The following is a 20,144-nucleotide window of genomic DNA, read 5'->3' on the forward strand; positions in this document are numbered from 1 at the left end:
GTTGATTTTGATATAATAGTCGATGCCATAACCTTCCCATCTGACTATTATGTCTTTGGATGCTTCGGACGTGGTTCACCGGCTGCAGTTCACTCAGATGATGATCAGGGCTGTATGAGGGATGTAGCATCACTTCCAGCCAAGCTCCAATAGTTTCCCACGAGTTGTCAATGATGTGTGAGGCCTCGCATTATCATGGTGGAACACTAAACCTTTCAGATTTGACAATTCTGGCCGTTTTTCTTTTATTGCTTCATCCAGTTCCATTAAATGTGACAATAAACATCAGAATTGATCATTTGGTCCCCAGGAAGCCACCAAACTGACAGAATGAGCTTTTTTGTTGGTTTTCAGCTTTCGATGTGGTTAGTGCTGGTTCATCGTGTTTTCTTCTCAATCGTTTTCGAACTATGTTACTGTACAGGACCCATTTTTCATCACCGGTGATGATCCTTTACAAGAAAGAGTCTGTTTCATTTCGTTTAAGTTGTATATCGCAAACGTTGATTCTTTCAATTCTTGAGGTACCCAAATATCAAGCTTCTTAACTATCTTAACTAGCCCAAGATATCTAAAGTGTTTTCCAATTGTTGTCTGTGATAAATGTACACTCTTCACAACATCTGGAACATTTATAAGACGATCCTCTTCAATTATGTCTTTGATTTGGTCTAAAGTTAGGTCAATATGACCAGTAACGAAAGTAGGTACTTTCCACCGAAGAATGAAAAAAAATATTCCCACCCCAATCCAATTGCTAATATTAAGTAAAGTTTTTTTCTGAACTATTTTCAATGGAAATTTCATCACAAAGTTTCGATTGTGATGTTCACAAAACTGTGTAATTTGTTCACAGACATATTTATATATTTTTGTGGTGTCATATTTTGACTACATAAGTAGAACTATAACTGAAGCACTGCATATTGATAAATCAACAATTTTAAGACAATACAACCCTGTTAATAAACATAAAATTTATACTTGACAATATTAAGATAATAAATCGAATATTTAATGAAGTTTTATTAAAATAAGAATTCATCCACGTCTCAATAGGGCTGATGGTATTTAGTTAGACTCGATAGTAATTTATCCCTTTCTACTAGTATTTATTTCAATTTCGATTTTATCTGATAGAGATGACACAAAAAACTTGCATTGGATACTATAACTTTCAAGTATAGATCAAAATATTCGAAAAAACGTTATGAGTTATCAGTATATGATGTTTAAATAATATTTTGAATATTTTTTTCTCCTACATAAAAAGGAATATATCAACAATTAGCTTCATAATGTTTTTATGTTAAATGCAACACCCTGAATATTATACGTAATAAACGAGTGTTTAATTGTATAAATAAAGGCAATGAATAACTTATAATCTTAAATTATTGTAAAAAAAATTATTTTTATTTTCAATTAGTGATTAAGTTTAACAATAAAAATCTACGTGTTGAAATATTTTTCTTGTTAACATTATAGGTTTCAAAGAGTATATTTACGTCATTATCTGAAAAATTCAAATGTTAAAATTAGATAAGTACAAAACCTCATATTAACAAGATTCTTTAACAGATTAATCCAATTAATGTACATGTATCATTACTAAGTACATTCCAGCAGAATTATAATTAAACAAGAGAATCATTTTAAGTTTTTATTGTATTTAAAGTTTATTATTGAGTGTTAATTTTGATACTTTTCAAATTTATTCAAGGATTGCATTAATTATTCAACCTAACCTCAAAAATGTTTCGATATTTAACTGTTGGGCAATTCGCAAAAGGTAAGTTGTTCATAAATAAAAATATTCGATGTTTAATCTACCCTAACTCGTATTTTACTAATAACTATTAATTTCCACTGTAAATCTATCGTTGGAAACAAATTTATTTCTTTTTTAGTAATTAAATAAAGCCAGTAATAATATTTCTAATTATTGTTTAGTTACATGGAATTCCCAGTTTTTTATATAGTACACCATCAAAGTTATGTACGTTAATCAGAAATAAAGACCAAAATATATCGATTCAAATCAAATTATCAAGATATTAGATGTCCAGTTGAGTTTTTAAATGAAATAAAAATAGGATCAAACAAAAAAGTTTAACATCAAGCATTTACAATTTTTGAATCATTCCTCGTAACATAACAAATAAGAATTAAACTTTAAAAAATTCATTTCCTATGGTACCATAAATAGACGAAAAATGATTTACAAATAGGTGTGAGCGCTATAAATTGATTATTTATTATTCTCACCTCGTACTTTAGAAATTAATTTAATTTATAATTTAATAATTTATACGCATAACTTTATGGTATATGTAATTCAAATCAACATTTTAGGTGTAAAACAAGGTATACTCTTAAGAAAAAAAGTAATAAAAAATTTAGCCCCTATCGCTCCCAAACTTGACAATAGAAAGTAGAATTTCGTATTTTGCATTCATTGATTGAGTAAAAGTAGGGTTAGGTAACATCGAATTATATTCAGTAGCCAACAAACGATTGTATCTTCATCGATATCAAATTACAAGTTTTAAATATGAAAACTAATTTTGAAAATAAATGAAATAATAACTGTTTATAAACATAATTGTGACAAGAGTTGAATTATAATACAATTGTGGTTATTTTTTCGTTCATCATACCATTCACTAATAATTAAAAACTAGAAAGTTTTTATTATAATAGAATTGGCTTACATAGGTATGTATTATTTTAATAAGGGTAACGTTTAATAAGAGATAGAAATAGTAAAAATTAACAAATTTAAATTCCAAACTTTGAATAAAACAAATGAATTATATCTAATAGGGCATTTGTGAATAGATATTAAGTAACCGTGGATTGTACGACTAGCCAGAACTACTACAAAAATAGTAGCAAATACTGTTATCATAATAAATGAATCATTAAAAAAATTTGGTATATATAACTGTCACATGAGGATATGAATGAAATAACAACTACAAACCTTTTATAAATCGAACCAGTTAGATAGATGGAAAAAAATCCAAATAATCACAGCGAGTTTATGTTTTGCCCACTCACAAAAAATTATCACCACTGAAAATAAATCACCCGGCGGTTCTTAACGAAAACGTTTAGAGTGAGAGCCCACTTGAAATAAATTGACTAAATTAAGCTGTAATCCGACAATACGTATGTGCAATTTTCTAATGTTTATCACTGAATTGAACACATTGTTTTAATTTTAAATTAATATAGGCGTGCCTCACTTTATATATAGGAAATCGGTCAAGACGCCTTTGAATGTGACAGCTCACTCGAATTCAATATCTAGGGTTTCGTTGCGTTCTTTTGAGCGAATCGGGAAGAGCAGTTATATATAAGCTGTCGTATTACGACGATCATTCCCGAACGCTAACTAGTAAAGCTCGACTTGTACTTCAGACTCCGTGGTCAGTGTTCAGTTTCGTTCAGATTTCATCACTTGGGGAAATGGTATTTTTTTTTAAATTATTCCAAAAAAATATCCAAATAACGAATGAAATATTAGAAATAAATAAATATTAAAGAAACTACTGTGAAGTAATTTTTTATTAACTACATAAAAACTTAGAAATCATGTGAATTTTTATTTATATTTTGTTAATACGAGGGGAATAGAAAGAGTGTGAGTAGAGATTTGTACATTGTCCACCTATAATCAGAATTTCATGATAATCATTTGGATTCACCAGAAAAGATAAAAATAATAAAATTAACTCGAAATAATGTTGAATATTTTGTTTCCTAATTACATTTCAATTAAATATAACTTATGAATTTTTTGTCAAGTAACGTGGAATTCTATTTTAAATTTTATTTAATACCTTTAGATAAATTAGATGGAATAAAACGTAAATTAAGTTTTTTTTTATTTATACTAATTGGTTTAGACCGATATGTAAGTTTCATGACAAATAAAAATTAGAAATATGTATTAACAAAGGTGATTCTTAAGGTTAAACGCAGTATATTAGTCAAGCACTTTATGAAGCCTCAAATGTCTGTGCTGGAGGATAATTTATTTTGAAAACAGCTTGATTCTATCATAGTCAGTAGGCTAATGTAACAATGAAGTTTATAAGGAATTTCAAGGTAATAGGTTCGAAGCTATAATCGCTTAATTAAAAAAAGTATATCCTCCCTAAGATTTAGGAAAAAATGTTTCACTTACGACCAATTCAGTCGTTAAAACTTTTTTTCTAGGAGTTTAAATTTGCGATAATTGATAAAGTTTGAAGTTGGGAAAATTTTAAAAATTGTTAAATGTGACGTTCTCTCATCAAAAATTTTTATTCTTCATGGTTTTCTCACTTTACTCCTTTCTTAAATTCGAATGTTTTGATAATGCAGCTGATTAATTTCATTTTTACTTTGCTAGACTATAAATAAGGTTAACAAACCTTTTAATAATCTGTTTTTGATGATCAAATGTCGATAATGCCAATTTTTTTTAATAATCTATAATTATATATTAATATATCGAAGCCCAAAGATATTCCTTATACAGGGTTAAACATTTCATAGAAAATTTATTAAATAAAAATCAAAGAATTCGATCATGAGGGGTTTATTCAAAATATTTTGAGGTTTTTAATGTACAATTGTCTTTCATTATATTAATAGGTTCTAAAGTATATATTAATTGAGAAAAAATTCATGTTAATTCCTTCAATCACAACTTTTCCTAATATACATCTCAAAATAATGTCACAAATCTCAAGTTATGAGAAAATTAATATTTTTTCCAAAATTTTCGACATTATCTAATTAAGTATATTATCTGCACTCGATTGGTTTTTTTTTAAACATTATTTCAACTAGAAAACCCATCAGTCATCATTCTACTTTTATTATACGTACAGGGAGGGTTAAAAAAGTTGTTGCATCACAAAGAATAACCAGTGGGAGTGTTTGATACTTCACACAGCGTATTATTCAAAATTAATAACGTAAGAAAAACCAAACAGTCATCGTTCTACTTTCATTATACGTACAAGGAGGGTTCAAGAAGTTGTTTCATTACAAAGATATTAACAAAATAATCACTTAATCTTATTAAAAACCCATCAGTAATTATTCTACTTTTATTATACTTACAAGGAGGGTAAAAAAAGTTGTTTTATCAAAAAAATATTAATTACTGGGACTTTATGATATTTTTTGTTACAATAAACCCGGGCTATTATTGTATAAAACTGATTTCTATGATTACGTTAACGAAAAAAAAATGTTACGTAAAATATGTGTAAAAAAACAAATTAAACGAAATTATAAACGATAAACTCATAATTTAATAGAGGCATAAATATTATAGGGTGAAGCAAAAACATATGAAAAAAATATATTTTATTTAAACAAATTTTCAAAATGAGAAAAATAAAACGATTTATACAAAATAATACTGTTCATCTCGCCGCTGGGACTCCCGAAACCCGAGACATATTTTCGAAATTTTTCCCTTGAAACTAAATCAGCTGGAGATAAGTCTGGGCTACGAGGGGACTATGGATTATCTCCTAATCGCGAAACTAACTAGTGAATAACGAGTGAACTCTCGTTACGCCATCTTACTGCATCCATTTTCTAATGTTGTAACCTTCCAAATGATGTAATTTCAATAACCCCACATCCTGCACTAGACTTGTTACAAAAGTGAAAAAATTTATGGTCCACCCAGTATTAGGTCTTTTATTATTATCATTAATGATCAAATCAAACTATACTTTACAAAACTACTTTGTATTTCGTCAGATATATTCATAAAGAAATAATTATCTTTATTCCAGTATAACAAGGTAAACATGAAATTAATCAGCTGCTTTAAGTTTTATTCAGTTAAATATTTGTATCAACAACTTGATTATAATGTATAATGAATGAATGAAGAGGGGCTTTTCGGAAACTATAATCAGGTTAACTTAAAATTTATTGTATAACAGAATAAAGTACTACAAATAGAGAAAACTAGAAATTCCCTCGTATACAGCACGATTCGAAACAGATTATAACATGTTTCGATTAGGGATTTACTCCTATCACCTTTCATCTTCTATTTATTATAATATCTGTATAAAAATCATTATCAATTGTGCTATATTACGAAAACTAATTGCTTTTGGTTCTAAATTAAACTTTCACTATCAATAGTTGTTAAATAATACTTTCACGAATAGATCACTAGTTGTAACGGTAGTAAATCAAAACAATAAATCATCGTTCCAATGGGATTAACACTTGTTCATCATAAGCAAAATTCAAGTTACTAATTTTCGAATTCACGCCGAATTATGAGTCACGTATAACTAACGGTGGCCATTGTTAAGTGCGTGGAAAATTTTTAAAACAAGTTACCATAATGTCTTATCCAAAATTATCCAAACTCATAATGTTCCCCATCTTACTAGCATAAATTTGTATAAGCCAACGACTTCTGACTAGCATTATGTAATATTCCACAGGATTTGAGTTTGTTATAAGTTATTAGACATTCCACGTGTGTAAAATTAAAAAAAATACGCCACGAAAAAATTAAAATTCCATTTTTGAACAATGACCATTGTAATAATAATGTTTGTTTTTTTAAATTCGATAATCATGGCCTGCTATTTGAAAATCTAGTAACAATCACGCCCGTATCACATGCTGCGACACTTTGAATTTAATGTCAATTTTTTCTCTGATACTAATTGTTACTTGTTACACTAGATCTCGATTTCTTTCTGATTTTACATTCTTCTGGATCAAAAAATATTTTGGAACAACAAAAGCAATGAAAAGTCATTAAAAACAGCCACAGGAATATATAATCGTGCATAGTCGTGCGAGATCGTTTTGATATTAGTAGGATACCCTCCAGAGTTGTAATTGAAGATTTATTTGAAAAAAAGAGGTATTGTTTGAGCTCGCATTAAGGTAATGAAAACGGAATAAAAACGAATTAATAAATAAATAGTATCTTTCCTATAATGCCCCCATACTTAGCCATAAACATAGATAAACTACAATAGCGTAGAGAAATTCTTCTAGAATTTCCACAGAGTTTTACAATTAGTGATCTTTTCTATCTCATTTGTCTCAAATCTGTAATTCAATTTACATAGTATAAAATTTCGAGCTTATTCTTAATTCTTTCATCATCGTAGATACTTTTTACTTAACGAACTGTTTTCAGAGCGTAGAAACAATAAATTTGTCTACTTCTTTCATTTTTCAGACATTCATTAAACCATTCCTAGTTGGTTGCTTTTCAATTTAATCATATGTGAAGAATCTATTATCTTTATTTTAAAACAACTTCTCATTATCTGAAATATAATGAAATTTTATTTGTCCCGTCATCTATGTACTATAATGTTAACTGATTATTTTTATTAGAAGAAATCTATCCTCTCAAATATTTCATAAAAAAAGAGTAGAAATCTGTAACTCATTTAGAAATATTCCTGCCATCTATATATCAAAAGAAAAACTAATGCGCTATAAATGTGATCACTCTACCATCTATACACAAATGGTAATACCTATTTAATTACGACAAGGAAAGAGTCTATTTTTACAAATTCCTATTTTATCAATCCATGAGGTTGTCCATAAAGAAGAAGAACTGTGTATATCAGAGATATCGAACTCAATTTTGCAGAGGGCCATATATTAAATTTTGAATTCGTAGGTGTGGCAGATTAAAAATAAAAAAAAATGAATTGAATTATTATAACTTGCTTGCTGCTAAGAGATGGCGATACTGTCTTTCGTTCTCGCTTGTCTAGGTACGCCCTTGAAATTACTTATAAACCTTCTTAGAATTGAGAGTACATGTATTGTAAACAGCGGTAGAAGAATCGAATGAAGTCTAAAAGCTCTAAAAAACATGATTCTTCTTTCTGTGATACATTGCGATAGCGGGCCCTATGACATGACTGGTGTATATGAATAGTGTTCGTCGAAATGTAGTGGCGCTACATTAGTATCAGGTTAAATTTAATAATAATGATTTTAGTTTATATGTACTACGGTATACTTCGATTCATCTACAATCTCTACATTCATGCCATATCGTTTGTCTATACCAGCGCCATTGTAGAAGCTTTTTGAACTGTCATTTGTCGTATTCAGCTGGACAATGTGATACTTCTCCTTCTCTCAACCCTTCATATTCACTTTTTAATGACTTATGAAGCAAACTGGAGATTTTTCGAGACTTTTAGAACGCCAAAAGGAAATCTTTAAATAATAATATACGATTGATATGAAACTGAATATAATTATATATATGAATAATTATCAAATTCTTTATTTAGTCCACGCCACTGGTCGATTACTAGATGGCGCGTGCTTACCACTCGCATTGCGATCAACTTTTTTATACTAAAATGTCTGCACTATATTTCTAATGATAATTAATCGGTAATTATTAGATAGGGAATTAATAAATTAAACAGATTACATGTTTATAAAATAAAGTTTACTAAAAAAAGTAATTCTACAAATAATTTTTGTCAAACGTAAGTTGATTTGAGACGTTTAACAAAAAATATATAAATATACAAATAAAAATTACAAATATTTACAAATCACCTTATATAATTTATTTTACACGATGTAGCACGTGCGGTATCAGTATTATATACCGATGTATATTTTCAAAGCTACTTTTGATAAATTTTATTTTTTTTTAGACTCGTATTTCATAAAACAGTTGGTATTAATCCATCACAATGAACCATATATAAAAAATCTAAAATTAATTAAATATATAAACAAACAGAGGCAAGTTTGTAATCGTTATAAATATTAATACAATAAATGCCTCGTACACAAACACCCTGAACACCTTGTGATGATAATAACGATGATAACCATTTTTGTAACAACTAAAATGATATTACATTTTGTCGTTCTTTTGTAAGAACGCTCTATTTCTTAAATCGCCATCTTTATTCGTCGTATAACCGTTCGTCATGGGTTTCATACCGTTTATTGCATTGGTATGATCGTAGAGAGCTTCTTGGGTGGTAAAACATATACCCACGTTCGATTTACTAGTTTTCGTATCGTCGTTTTGTGTTTCACCGTTTATTTCTTTCGCCAACGCCTGAAATAAATACTATTATTTTTTATATCACATGCAGGTAAATAAGAACAAAAAATTAACAATTATGTCTCATGTAAATGTAAATATCGATATACAAAAAAATAGATTTGGCAACACTGCTTCTCAATTGTCATTTTTTAAGAAAAAGTGACGTAGATATTCCGAAGGATAAGAATTGAATTATTTGGTTCAAATTTTATTATAATCATAATTTTTCCTAAATTTTGTTCATTTTTTATATTATTTGCTATAGAATAATGTTTAATTATGGTAAAGCAGATATTACCGTCGGCCATATGCAACAACCATCCTAGATACCAAACTTGTTTGTTACTCCTTCCTTTACGTTTAATACCTTGGTTACGTACGAGCGGCAAATCTCAAATATTCCGCCATTTTGCATCATGGCTGTTTTGTGTGTCAATGAAAATGTAAAACGTGTTTTTGTTGTGTAGTGATTTTTTTGACATATTTGTTGTTTTGCAGTGATTTTCTTAAATAATAATTTTTTTGTGATAGTTGTGCTGTTTATTCAAGTACGTATTTTATATTACTATTAGTCTTACCAGTTGAAAGTGGTTTGAAGTATACTACGAGGTTATTTTATGCTATACCATTTCATTTAAAAGTTTTTTCTGTTTCATTTTTAAATGCATGTGAACGAAAAAAATAATTTGCAAATGCAATAAAATTAAGAGAGGTGATTTCATTAGAAAAAATTAAAACAAATATAACAGGTGGCGTAAATAGAATAATTTCATCCGATATAGTTGCTTTCGGGGGCAATACAATGTTATAGAGGTCAGACAATTTTTCGATACCATCTTTATAGTACGATTTGTCTTTAGCCTCATAATAGGTTTCAGTAATAATGTCTTAATAAGCGCAACTTTCTGTCCAATGAGGTCTGAAACAGAATAACATCGTTGAGGGCCGAATCTGAAGAATATAGTGGATGCGGAAGCGATTTGAAGCCAAACTCTATCATCGTTTACATTAATTTGTGACATGGTTGCATGAAATAGCACTTTCTTCTTCAAATGAGGCAATTTTTTTTTATTTTGTCTTTCATACGCTCCAATAATGCTACGTAACACTCGATGTTTATACTTTTTGATTTTTAAATATATTCGATTAATATTATACAAGATGCATACCAAAATACTGATGTAATAACCTTGCCAGAAGTAGTAGTAGAAGAACGACAAATTTCTACAGGTGTCCTTTGAAGGTTAGGGCTAATTTGAAATCATTTAGATTCAATACTACGTACTTCCTGCTTTTCAACTCAAAAGAATTCCACTACATGGCAGTTCCACTACATTTTCGAAAGAAGTGGGGTATAGAAATGAGGAATCTGAAAAATCTCCTAGCTCCACTAAGTAAAACATCAATCTTGAGAACTAACAATGGCAAAATCAAAAATGATTATCATAATAGTGATCTAGAAGGAATAAACTTAAGCTAAGAAGAAGGAAAAGAATCCATTGGAAATGAAGTCGAACTAATTGAAGATATAATGAAAAAAATAAATTATATAGGAGCTATTTAGAAGAAAATATAAATAAAATTAATGAGCTTGAGATAACATTAATAAAAATTGTTTTTTACTTCATTTATATCTATATCCTCTAATATGAAAGCTACATATCAAAATGAATATACTTCAATTATCATAAATAATTAGTAAAATAATGACAGTAAGTTGAAATTTACCGTCAGTTAGTTACTTTAAGTCATATTTTATGACATGATACAGAAGCATTGTTAAAAACGTTGCTAGTTTAATGAAAATATTCTAAAATTGTATTTATTATCTCTAATGTACCACATATAACACAGTGTAGTTCATTACCTCGGCTTTGGCCTTCTTTTTGTTGTAAGTTTCTTTATAAAAGTTGGAGAACAAGAAATAAAACATAACGGCATGCATTCCAATCCACCAGACGAACGCTTTTGGATAATTGCAATCAATAAATAATAATTGGAAGGCGTGAAGCATCACCAAAACAAATTGAACCTGAAAAAAAAAATAAAGTTCTCTACAATTAGTTTTAAGCTATCTACCGTTAGATAGCGCGATAAGCAAGAAAAATTTACTAAGTAAGGTTAACGCTAGATGTAGCGAATTACTACTTTAGTTAATTTTATTTTCAATTAATATCGAATTTATTAGCAACAAAAACATTTCATACGTAAATACGTAAATAATTCCAAGAAGACGTGAATTGCAGAAATAAAATACCACGTTGTAAAATTGAAAAAAATTCTGTTTTTGAATTTAAAAACAATAGCAACCATTGTTTTTATTTCCGCATAGTTTCTATTAATCAAAAGTCACAATGAAATTTTTAAAAATTAGAGGACGAAAGTATAGTATCATCACTTGTTATATACAGGGCGTCCCTTTAATAAAAACTGTAAATTAGATAAATAGAAAGTCTAAAAAAAGATTAGATTCAAATAAATAATTAATACCATTTGAATAGCCGTTAAATATTTCTTCCACCATAAGAATTTTTGGTATTTGGGTCCGAGGGCGGCGAGAAGATAATAACTATACATTATAATGTGGACGAAAGTATTCAAAAACCCGAAGAAAGTAGAATGACCGCCTGGAGTGAATTTTACACCGAACCATACTGACATTGGCATGATTCCGTGATGAATTACATGAAGAGTCGAAACGTGGTCGTATTTCTTACGTAGGACGAAGAAAAACTGAAAACAAAATTCCCATATTAGATATAGAAATCTGAATTTTAGTAATTTTTTTTTATAACTTACCGTATCAAAAAACTCTGTGAATTTCGATATGTAGTACCACCAACAACCTCTGGCTGTCTAAAAATAAAAATATTGTCATCATTATAATAGTTTATTGATTTTTTCATCAAATTCATGCATAATAATAGTTAATAGTTGCGCAATTGAATCTTATCAAATATATATATATATATATATATATATATATATATATATATATATATATATATATATGTATATACGTCTACCGCTACTCATCTGCCATCTTCGCAACCATTCATACATCTTCACCCCATTGTAACTTTCCCTGGAATTATCAGCCTAGTTAACAAGTAAACAGCAGCAATGAACTATAAAGTTTAGTTAACTACAGTCTCAGTAGAAAAACAACATATTAAATTACGACGTTTTCAAGATCTCGCAAACATTATTAGGCCCTGACCTTCAATCTTTCAATGTCAAAATACAAGCTGTCAAGAGTGGGAATCAACAATTTTTTGTGGTTCGGCTCTGGATTTTTCACTTATTATGAATAATCAAGAATAATATCAACAAATTTTTTTATAAGAATAATGTATGATACAAAAAAACTCGTTACCATCTTAGCAGTACCTAAAATCTTAACATATATCATTATCTTTAATTTCACCTTGAATTACTTTTTTATACATGTAAAAAAACATTATTTTGAACAAAAATTGTCGATACTAATGTAATTTTGGTTACATTAGAATAAAAAATATTTCTGTAACGCAATTAACGATTGTATTTATTAACGAGTGTATGGTTACTCATTGTCAGATATACATCATCCCATAAATTATCATTTATTCGAAGAAAATTTTATATAGGTAATAACAGATTGAATCTATACAAATAACAATCCAAGTCTAGAACTTCTATTAACGTATTGCTCAATCAAATAAGTGAAATTCTCTTCTTATTTGGTAACGGTAGACTCGTACTCTGTAGCATAAACAGCGACGATTGATTTATCTATGGTGTAAGTATTCAGTAAAACCCTAAACTAGACTCTTACATATAATAAAGCAAATAAATTCTTAAGGATGTGTTGCAAAAAGTAAAATGTTTGAAAACTTGTTTTGGATGTGTACCGATAAGTCATACACTGAAAACAGCGTTTCTGGATGTGTACCAACAAGGCAATCAGTCAAAACCACGTTCCTGGATGTGTATCGGCAAGTCAAATTTCTCAAAATATGCTTGGGATGTCTACAAACAAGTTAAGTATTAAAAAACACGTGTTGGGTATGTCCTGACAAGTAAAATGCTCAAAACTTTATTCTGGATGTGTACCAATAAGTCAAATTCTTAATAGATGAGCTTTGGATGTATGCCAAAAAGTAAAATGTTTCAAAACTTGTTCTGGATGTGTACCAAAAAACCAAATACTCAAAACCCCACGTTTCTGAAAGTACATCGACAAGTCAAATTTATCAAAGTATGCTTGAGATGTCAAAGTTTTATTTTGGATCTGTCAAAATTCTTAACAAATGAGTGTCAAAATATAAAATTCTTGAAAACTTGCTCTTCATGAGTAGTAAAAAGCCAAATACGTTTCTGGATGTATACAAATAAGTCAATTTCTTAATAAATAAGCTTTGGATGTGTACAAGTAAAAAAAAACACGTTTCTGGATGTGTACCAACAAGTTAAACTTCTCTAAATATGTTTGGGATATCTACACACAAGTCAAATATAAAAAATTCGTTCTGAGTTTGTGAAATGTTTAAAATTATATTCTAGATGTGTACTAACAAGAGAAATACTATAAAACCTATTTGAAAATTCGAATTATTATTAATTTTTTGGTTGAATATGAAATGTTTGTGTCGTAGTATAATTCCAGTCATTTAAATCGACATTTCCATTATACAGCATGTCCCAAAATAATTTAATATTGATATTTTCGTTGTCAAACTTGTTTTGGACGTGTACCAACAAGACAAATGCTTAAAAACTCGTTCTGAATATACTCGAATACATAGTCGAGTACTAAAAAACAAGTTTGAATGTGTACCGGGTATGTAAGACCGTGTTTTAAACACAGTTACTCAGTACCTAATATTTCTTTATGTTTTCGCTTAATTGACGGTAATAATTAACAGTTTTTTAGAAAGATTAGTCTATGATTAACGATGCGAAATAGCTTGTGCAACAATAAAAAAGTGCTAAGAAACCTATAAATTAAAATATCGTTAAGAATTGTTTCGCAATTTGATTTATATTTAATTAATTTGGTTCCAACCGCTTTGAAAAGAGAATAAAAACAAAATACCTGGACTTTTGTGTGGTAATGATGGACAAAATTATATTGAAAATGTAGTATACAGTTCAAACTGAAAGATAACGTCTTATTTTCAATAAATAACATTGAAAAAAAACTTCTTTGTATATTATTGAACAAATAATGTCAGGGAAAAGTTCAGGGCATATATTTTTAGGGGAATGACCTTCTCAACTTCATTATTTCACGAGTTTTTTTAGTTCTACACTCAACATTAATGGGGTTTAGTCTTCGTTTATGATTTGAAGTATGGAAGATATTTAATCAAAAATATTGTTTCAGTATTGGTTCCTTTTTTTTAAGGGTCTTATAGACAATAGGCGCGAAATCAGACTAGTGACCGGACACTACCATCTAAGATGTTACCTTCACACCATGAGCAACACGCCCATGGTGGCGCACGGAGGACGACGAAAGTGTAGACCACGTGATCTGTGAGTGCCCTCAACTCACACGGGCGCGGCTTAAACACCCGGGCAAACCCTACAACTTGCCAAACGACATCAAAGGGTTTAAGCCAAAGTGTCTGAGCGGCTTTAGTAACGTCAAGTAGGGTACGACGGGCTTATCTGAAGGCTCAACGGCTTCAACCGCCGCCTACACCTATGAACTATGAAAGGTCGTAGACCTAGTGATTGACATTGCAAATTCCAAATTACTTTTTTCCAAAACAAAGGAAAATGTTTAGAAACGAGCTAGTTTACATAAAATCAACTACATTGTTTGTCTTCCCTATTCCATGAGGAATACAAAGTGTAGCGTGTACTAATTTAAAGGTAGGCGGAGGTGCATTAACACCCAATAAAGATATAATGAAAGGCATAGATACTATTAATTAAACAATCAAACAACCATACAAACGGTGTTAGTTGTGGGAGTAATGGGAAATGTGCTAATTATTTGAATTTTCTAAATCTCTCGAATTTTCGAATCCTGTTATTGCTTGTTAGATTTAGCATTTTTTTTTTCGAAAGAACGAATGTGTTTGTGTGAAATTTGACTAAGACTAAGAGTATTAAATGGTCAATGACCCTTTTCAAGGTTAGAAAAATTACAGATCTTGCTATTTTTTTGTCGTGAAACTAAAACCGCTGATATATAATTATTAAAGGAAGTTATTAGTGTTTATTGTACAGGAGGCAATAGAAAATTATAGTAATCGAAATATCCAAAAAATTATATATAGTAGTTCAATAAAATCAGGATTCAAATTGCCAAAATATTCGATTTATAGTTTATACGAGCAGTATATATTTTACTTTTTTAAACAAATCTGGATCGGAATTGACGTCATGAGATGCAGAGAGGTGGTTGCTTCGAATGTCAAGTGTCAATAGACTTGTGTGTCGTATATTCTCTAATCCCATGTTGAAATATCATCCATCTGTCATAAGGATCAACCATCTTGTGTTTAATGTCCTCGATGATCGAATCTGTCATCCATCATATATGTCAAACATCTTTATGGTGGATCATCGTAAGTTGTAAGGGTGCATCAAATAATTTGAATTGAGATTGGAATCTCAGATTGTTATTAATTATATGCATTAGTAAATTTTCAACAAAAGATTTTTAAATGATTTGTACATTCTTAAAACTTACCCGTAATGCTGAAGGTGATAGAGAATAGTCCACAGGTTGACACCTGAAGCTGTAAGTGGTCATCCAACCAGTTACACAACTCTATAAGACAATAAGATAAATAATTAATCACAGTAAAAAAAATCTATTTCGTTGAAAAGTTGTTGAGTTCCTCTTTAACTAGAGCTGGACTGAACATGAACAGCCCTGCGTACCATCCGAGAGGAGGTGTCAAAACTAATAAGAATTCTCCCGAAGATGCGTGGATCAAACAGCTGCAAAAGAGCCATTCACAACATGATTTTGTATAGATTAACAGAGTGGAAACAGGCTGTCGTCGTCGAAAAAACCAAAAAATACTGAGGTGGTCCCAAAGAAACGCACAAACTTAAAACTCAAAATTTAGAGCAGCCTCGGGAAGCTACAAAACAGAGTCTTAGAAAGAACTCTAAGAACGTGGTAAGACAGATGGGACAACGAGACAATCAAAACACAGTGCATAATAGGGTTGCCAACACTAAATCAATAAATAAGATTTCACAAACAACAATTAATAAATTAACTTAAAAAAACTGAATGAATTGCACTATTTTCTTCGTTCTTCATCGGTTACTATTTTTTTTTTTGGCATATATCAAGCCCTTATCTTGTTGAGAATTAGACAAAAAATCAGTGCAACTCATCTCTAAATTTAGAGATATGAGAAGTTCGATTCTCATCAAATACGAGGATGTATTGATATCTAGTTAGCCTAGACCTGCATAAACAAAATATTGCGTTACCGTAGCAACGAACAATAACTTAGTAGAAGTGTCAGTGTAACGTTTGACGACAAAAAAGTGAACCAGAGTTACGAAATCGAGCCATCACCAAGTACCTGTATTTAAAAGGGTTAAGAGGTAAGTAGATTTACGAAGATGTGCTTAATACCCTTGGTGATCAATGTACTTCTTATGCGACCGTGAAAAATTGGACTACAAGCTTCAAAAGAGGTACATTTTCCATTGAAGATGATGACCGATCGGGAAGGCCAGTTTCTGTGTCAGTCCCCGAAATATCGACCGTCGAATTAGGCGTCGAATTTCATATGAACGCGTTCATCATATAGTTCTCGACAATTTGGACATGAGAAAAATTGCCACAAAATTGCTGCCCAAATGTTCGAATGTTGACCAAAAACGTGCAAGAGTAGAAGCATCTCGGTCGATTTGTGTTCGATTTGAAAACGAACGAGACTTGGGTACATTTCTACTATCCAGAAACAAAGCAACAATCGATGGAACGGCGACACTCTGGTTCTCCAAGACCTAAGAAGTTTCGTGCCCAAATATCTGCTGGAAAAGTTCTTGCTTCAGTTTTTTGGGATTACCATGGAGTAATCATGATTGATTTTTTGGATAAGGGTAGAACAATAACTGAAGATTACTATTCGACATTACTGACCACTCTACGGGAAAGAATTGAAGAGAAAAGACGCGGAAAGCTATCCAAAGGTGTTTTGTTTTTACAGGACAACACCCTTGCACTCAAATCTCATGTTGTCATGTCAAAAAATTCGTGATTTAGAGTTTAAATTACTAGAATACCCCCCTAATTCACCAGATTTGGCTCCGTCCGACTATCATCTCTTTCCTCAATTAAAAAAAAGTTTAGAATGTCGTAAATTTTCTTCCAACAAGGAGTTAATAAAAGCTGTGGAGGTCTGGTTTGCAGAGTAGGAAGAAAATTTTTTTTAAAAGGTCTAGAGACGTTGCAAGATCGCTGTAATAAATGTATCCAATTAAGAGGAGAATATGTTGATTATTTAAATATTTTGACATTAAAATTTTATTTGGTTCTATAGTGCAGTGGTTTCTGGATTTCGTCCATTTGAACTGGGAGTTCAGAAAAACTAATTTTACAATATAATGATTATCGAATAGATTTTTTTCTCAATGCCAGTGCAGTGGTAGCTTCTAAAAGGCGTTTCAAAGAAAAATCCTCCGTCATGGATAGACAAGATATTTTTTTCAAAGGATTATCGTCGCTGACGTCAAAATTCTTATCTAAATAGTGGCCAATGTTGTCTTAAAATCTCTGGAAATCGGAAAGTGCACAGTTTTTAAGTTGCAAGGAATTCAGTACCGCTGGTTTCAGTTTTCTGAAGTCTATATGGTTTTTTTATGGTGGCGCATATATTAGGAAGAAAATAATCTTATAGAGACAATGGGTGAGAGCAAATTGGGAGTTAGTGCAAATGATGATAAAGAATACCACAACCAATAATAAGGAAAAAGACGAACTAGATCGAGCTGGTAAAAATCGCTTGCAGTTCATCATTAATTGAAGGGGGAAAGAGAACAACCACCTGTACTCGGCAAGCCGTCGATTAGGCAGAGAAACGTCTACAATTCCTTACCCGATATTCTTCTCAAAAAACTCTTGAACTGCAAACACCTAACCTTCATTACAAGTCGTCTAAATGACCGCTACTATCGAATCAAACAACTCCACTGCCAAAGAAACTCTTCTCACATCCTGGCTCTCCACAAAGCCCAAGAAAAAACTACCTTATACGCCCATTCGGCTACTAGCAACAGTATACGAAGACCTCCTCAAGAAATACCGTAAATCTTTTCATCGATGTGTTGCAGGTTTTCTTCGGTACAACATCCAGGATAGGGAATAATGCAGCCGCAGTTATACCCACCCGCAAAACAAATAATATATCCTTGAACCTAGACGAACCAGGTTTTTAGGCTAGAGCTTTTTTTCTTCTTCTTCGAACCTATCACCACAACACCAGCCCTGCAGAGGAGAAAATCCTATATTAGGGCCAATTCCAATAAACCTTCCTCGAATATACCTCTCCAGATAAGAGAGCCGGATGCCAATGAAGATAGGACTAAACAGCATAGCACAGCATCTTCACGGGCGGTTTTTGTCTATTGCTATCCCTTATTATGTTTAAAAAAATAACCCAATAATCCTCTAGATGAAATGGCGGATGAAAATTCCAAGAAATAGGAAATTAATGAGATTCATCAATTATTAGGGAAGCCAAATGAATGTTGATTGGTTGGTGTTAAGAAATTTAAGAAATATCATTAGTTACGTTGAAAAAGTTAATATACTTACTTCGTAAAACAGCCACGTACTAAATATAACCTGAAATAAATTATAAACAATCAAAACTTTCTTCAGCTCGTACGGTTTCCTATTTTCCATCAATTTTGGTCCTAATATTTTTACTATATAAACGTATCCTAAGCAGATTCCCAACGTGTAAAAAGGTGAACTCATTAACAACCAATCGTTAACTCTGGGATCTAAAAGAAAAAAATTGTTGTTCGAATATTTGTTAATTGAATTATTACAGTATCTACTAATTGTTTAGGTACCTAATAATGGCGTGTAGGTGTACGAGAACCACGAAACTAGAGGAGCTAGATCTGGCAACACATGTTGCAAGTGCGAGATTTTTCATGAAACTTCATCTGCGCATGCTTTAGATCAAGAAATATTGCGCGTTGTATTGTTTTTCTCGCATGTTTTTTTCTGTTTTATATCTACGTCAAAAACGTCAAAAACTGAACGTCAAAAACTGAAGCTGACTCAGCAATGTTGCCACTTGTCTCGTACATTTGGGACTTTTAGCAATATTTTTATAAAAATGATTTATAAAAATAAATTTGTTTTATGTATACAGAGTGTCCCACGACGAGTTAAAACTATACGTATGCGGCAAAATACTTATAGTAACTGTTACTCTGTTATTACAAATGGAACACTCTGTATATTAATCAATCTACGTAAAATTTTAGTATATTTTTTTCTGAAAACTTTTTTCGAAAAATGCATACTTTTTGAGTTATTAAATTTTTTGTAAAAAATTTGACCGTTGCAGACCCTTATAAACTATTTTTTTACGAGAATACCCTTGAAGGTATGAAATGGTTTATGTTTTGTTGCTTTTAGCAAGGTCAGACGTATTTGAATCTATGTTGAAAGATTTCTCATTTTATACAGGGTGCGTATAAAAAGTGTTCAAAGTTTAACTTCATAAATATCAAATTGCTTTATTTTTTTAAATAGATCTACCCGATATTTTAATGCATTTAGGTAGTAAAGTATACATGAATTCGCCTTATTTTTTACCCCTGAATGCATTAAAATAGAAAAAACCGGTTGGTTCTATTTAAAAAAATAAAGCAATTTCATATTTATGAAGTTAAACTTTGAACACTTCTTATACACACCCTGTATAAAATGAAAAATTTTTCAATATAGATTCAAATATGTCTGATCTTGCTAAAAGCAACCGAACAGAAACCATTTTCATATCTTTAAGGGTATCCTCGTAAAAAAATAATTTATAAGGGTTCGCAACAGTCA

General features: G+C 30.6%; 2 protein-coding genes across 2 annotated transcripts in view; both read right to left on the reverse strand.

Moving 5' to 3' along the window:
- LOC130898476 (elongation of very long chain fatty acids protein AAEL008004-like) overlaps nucleotides 1–3,561 on the reverse strand; it is a 32,232-nt gene extending 28,671 nt beyond the window's left edge. The window contains exon 1 of the mRNA XM_057807812.1: nucleotides 2,987–3,561. The gene's annotated coding sequence lies outside the window, so the exon portion shown is untranslated. The remainder of the gene's footprint in view (nucleotides 1–2,986) is intronic.
- A 4,902-nt stretch (nucleotides 3,562–8,463) lies between these two features.
- Nucleotides 8,464–20,144, reverse strand: part of LOC130899094 (elongation of very long chain fatty acids protein 7-like) — a 50,080-nt gene continuing 38,399 nt past the window's right edge. Inside the window, exons 3-8 of the mRNA XM_057808843.1 lie at nucleotides 18,888–19,078; nucleotides 15,792–15,872; nucleotides 11,903–11,959; nucleotides 11,594–11,836; nucleotides 10,971–11,135; nucleotides 8,464–9,115 (exon numbers count right to left, since the gene is read on the reverse strand). Of these exons, the coding sequence (XP_057664826.1) occupies nucleotides 8,906–9,115; nucleotides 10,971–11,135; nucleotides 11,594–11,836; nucleotides 11,903–11,959; nucleotides 15,792–15,872; nucleotides 18,888–19,078 (947 nt within the window). The 3' untranslated portion in view covers nucleotides 8,464–8,905. The remainder of the gene's footprint in view (nucleotides 9,116–10,970; nucleotides 11,136–11,593; nucleotides 11,837–11,902; nucleotides 11,960–15,791; nucleotides 15,873–18,887; nucleotides 19,079–20,144) is intronic.

The sequence above is a fragment of the Diorhabda carinulata genome, chromosome 10, assembly GCF_026250575.1.
Source record: "Diorhabda carinulata isolate Delta chromosome 10, icDioCari1.1, whole genome shotgun sequence".
Taxonomy (NCBI): domain Eukaryota; kingdom Metazoa; phylum Arthropoda; class Insecta; order Coleoptera; family Chrysomelidae; genus Diorhabda; species Diorhabda carinulata.